The sequence below is a fragment of the Cyprinodon variegatus genome, unplaced genomic scaffold (genome assembly GCF_000732505.1).
Source record: "Cyprinodon variegatus isolate N-32 unplaced genomic scaffold, C_variegatus-1.0 Scaffold793, whole genome shotgun sequence".
NCBI lineage: Eukaryota > Metazoa > Chordata > Actinopteri > Cyprinodontiformes > Cyprinodontidae > Cyprinodon > Cyprinodon variegatus.
Window position 1 is genome coordinate 193,299 of NW_015151246.1, and position 1,520 is coordinate 194,818.

At 47.0% G+C, this 1,520-nt stretch overlaps 1 protein-coding gene across 4 annotated transcripts in view; it reads left to right on the forward strand.

The window, feature by feature from the left end:
- The window catches only part of setd7 (SET domain containing (lysine methyltransferase) 7), a 16,745-nt gene that overhangs the window by 7,879 nt on the left and 7,346 nt on the right, over positions 1-1,520 (forward strand). For all 4 annotated transcript variants that reach the window (XR_001481898.1, XR_001481899.1, XR_001481900.1 and 1 more), the window contains exons 3-4: positions 829-1,030; positions 1,102-1,291. Coding sequence is in view for 1 of the 4 variants with exons in the window: in XM_015396375.1 (XP_015251861.1) it covers positions 829-1,030; positions 1,102-1,291 (392 nt within the window). In the remaining 3 variants the exon portion in view is untranslated. The remainder of the gene's footprint in view (positions 1-828; positions 1,031-1,101; positions 1,292-1,520) is intronic.

Sequence of the window (1,520 nt, forward strand, 5' to 3'; positions counted from 1 at the left end):
TTTTTTTTTTGTTAAGAAAACCTAAATGACGTTTTTCTATCTCCAAAAATATTAAACTTCCTAAACTATAATGTGTTAAAGGTTAATAATGTATTTCCTGAGAAAATAAAAGCATTAAAATCCTTTCTGGTTTATCACTCTGTTCCTGATCTGCACCGGAATGGGATACTACGCTACTTCAGGAGCTAACTTTATCAGCTTTGGATTTAAACATAAATCTAGTAATTTTGAGGTTTATGTTTTCCTTTCGTGTTAACCTTATGGTATATAGTGCATAATCTAAAAAAAAAGAAACAACTAAAATGCAGATTAACATGGTTTAATCAGATTTACTGCTCTGAGCGTGTCCCATGAAGACGTCAGCGAAGCTGTTTAACGGAGAAAATGGAAATAGCTTCAAAATTGTCTCACAAAAGTCACTACATATTTCGCTCCTTAACTGACTAAAGAATGCTGTGTTGATGTATTAGCATTCTTTAGTCAGTTAAGGAGAGAAATAAGTAGTTTTAGAACCTTAATTACATTATTTATGGACACCTGGATGGATATCTGTTGGGGCTTGCGCAGCACGGATCGGGTAGTAACAATGCTTCCGACATACAGGCCACAACCAAAAAGCTTGTGAACCCGCCCCCTTTATAAACGACCAATCACATTCACTTTATTCCCTCGTGTAAAGTCGAGCACCACTCGGGAGAATTAGGAACTGCAACCGGTGAAACAGGCGCTTCCCTACAACTCTAATGTTGTCATCCTTTTAAATAGAATGAATAGAAATTTAAAAAGAGCCTGACCCTCACTGCAGCCTTCTCTCTGCCTCGCCTGCAGCACCTTGGAAGGGTTCTATGTGGATGACGGTCTACAGGGCCAGGGGGTGTATACACATGAAGATGGCGGTGTCCTCCATGGGACCTACGTGGACGGCGAGCTGAACGGGCCGGCTCAGGAGCTAGATGGAGAAGGCCACCTGGTCTTCAAGGGGCAGTACAAGGACAACATCCGCTGTGGGGAGTGCTGGATCTACTACCCTGTGAGTGAACCCAGCGCACTGACTGTGTGTCAGAGATGGCAGAGGTTGACCGTGGATAACCCCGTGGTCAGGACGGGGGCTGCGTGTTTGGGCAGGTCAACGAGGAAGGAGAGATGACCGGGAACGCCATTGCCTACATCTACCCAGATGGCCGCACGGCGCTCTATGGAAGCTTTGTAGACGGAGAGATCATCGAGGCTCGACTCGCCAGCTTGGCCTCCCACCAGAACCAGAGGACCCGCTTCCAGATCACAGCCAGCAGTAAGAGCTTCCATTAGCCAACTGGGGGAGGACTGGGAACCAGTTAGTCTATCTGGGATCCGGTTGCTCTCACTGGGATCCGGTTGCTCTCACTGGGATCCGGTTGCTCTCACTGGCAACCGGTCAGAGGGTCTCACTGGGAACAGGTCAGAGGGTCCCACTGGTAACCGGTCAGACTGGTAACCGGTCAGACTGGTAACCGGTCAGACTGGTAACCGGTCAGACTGGT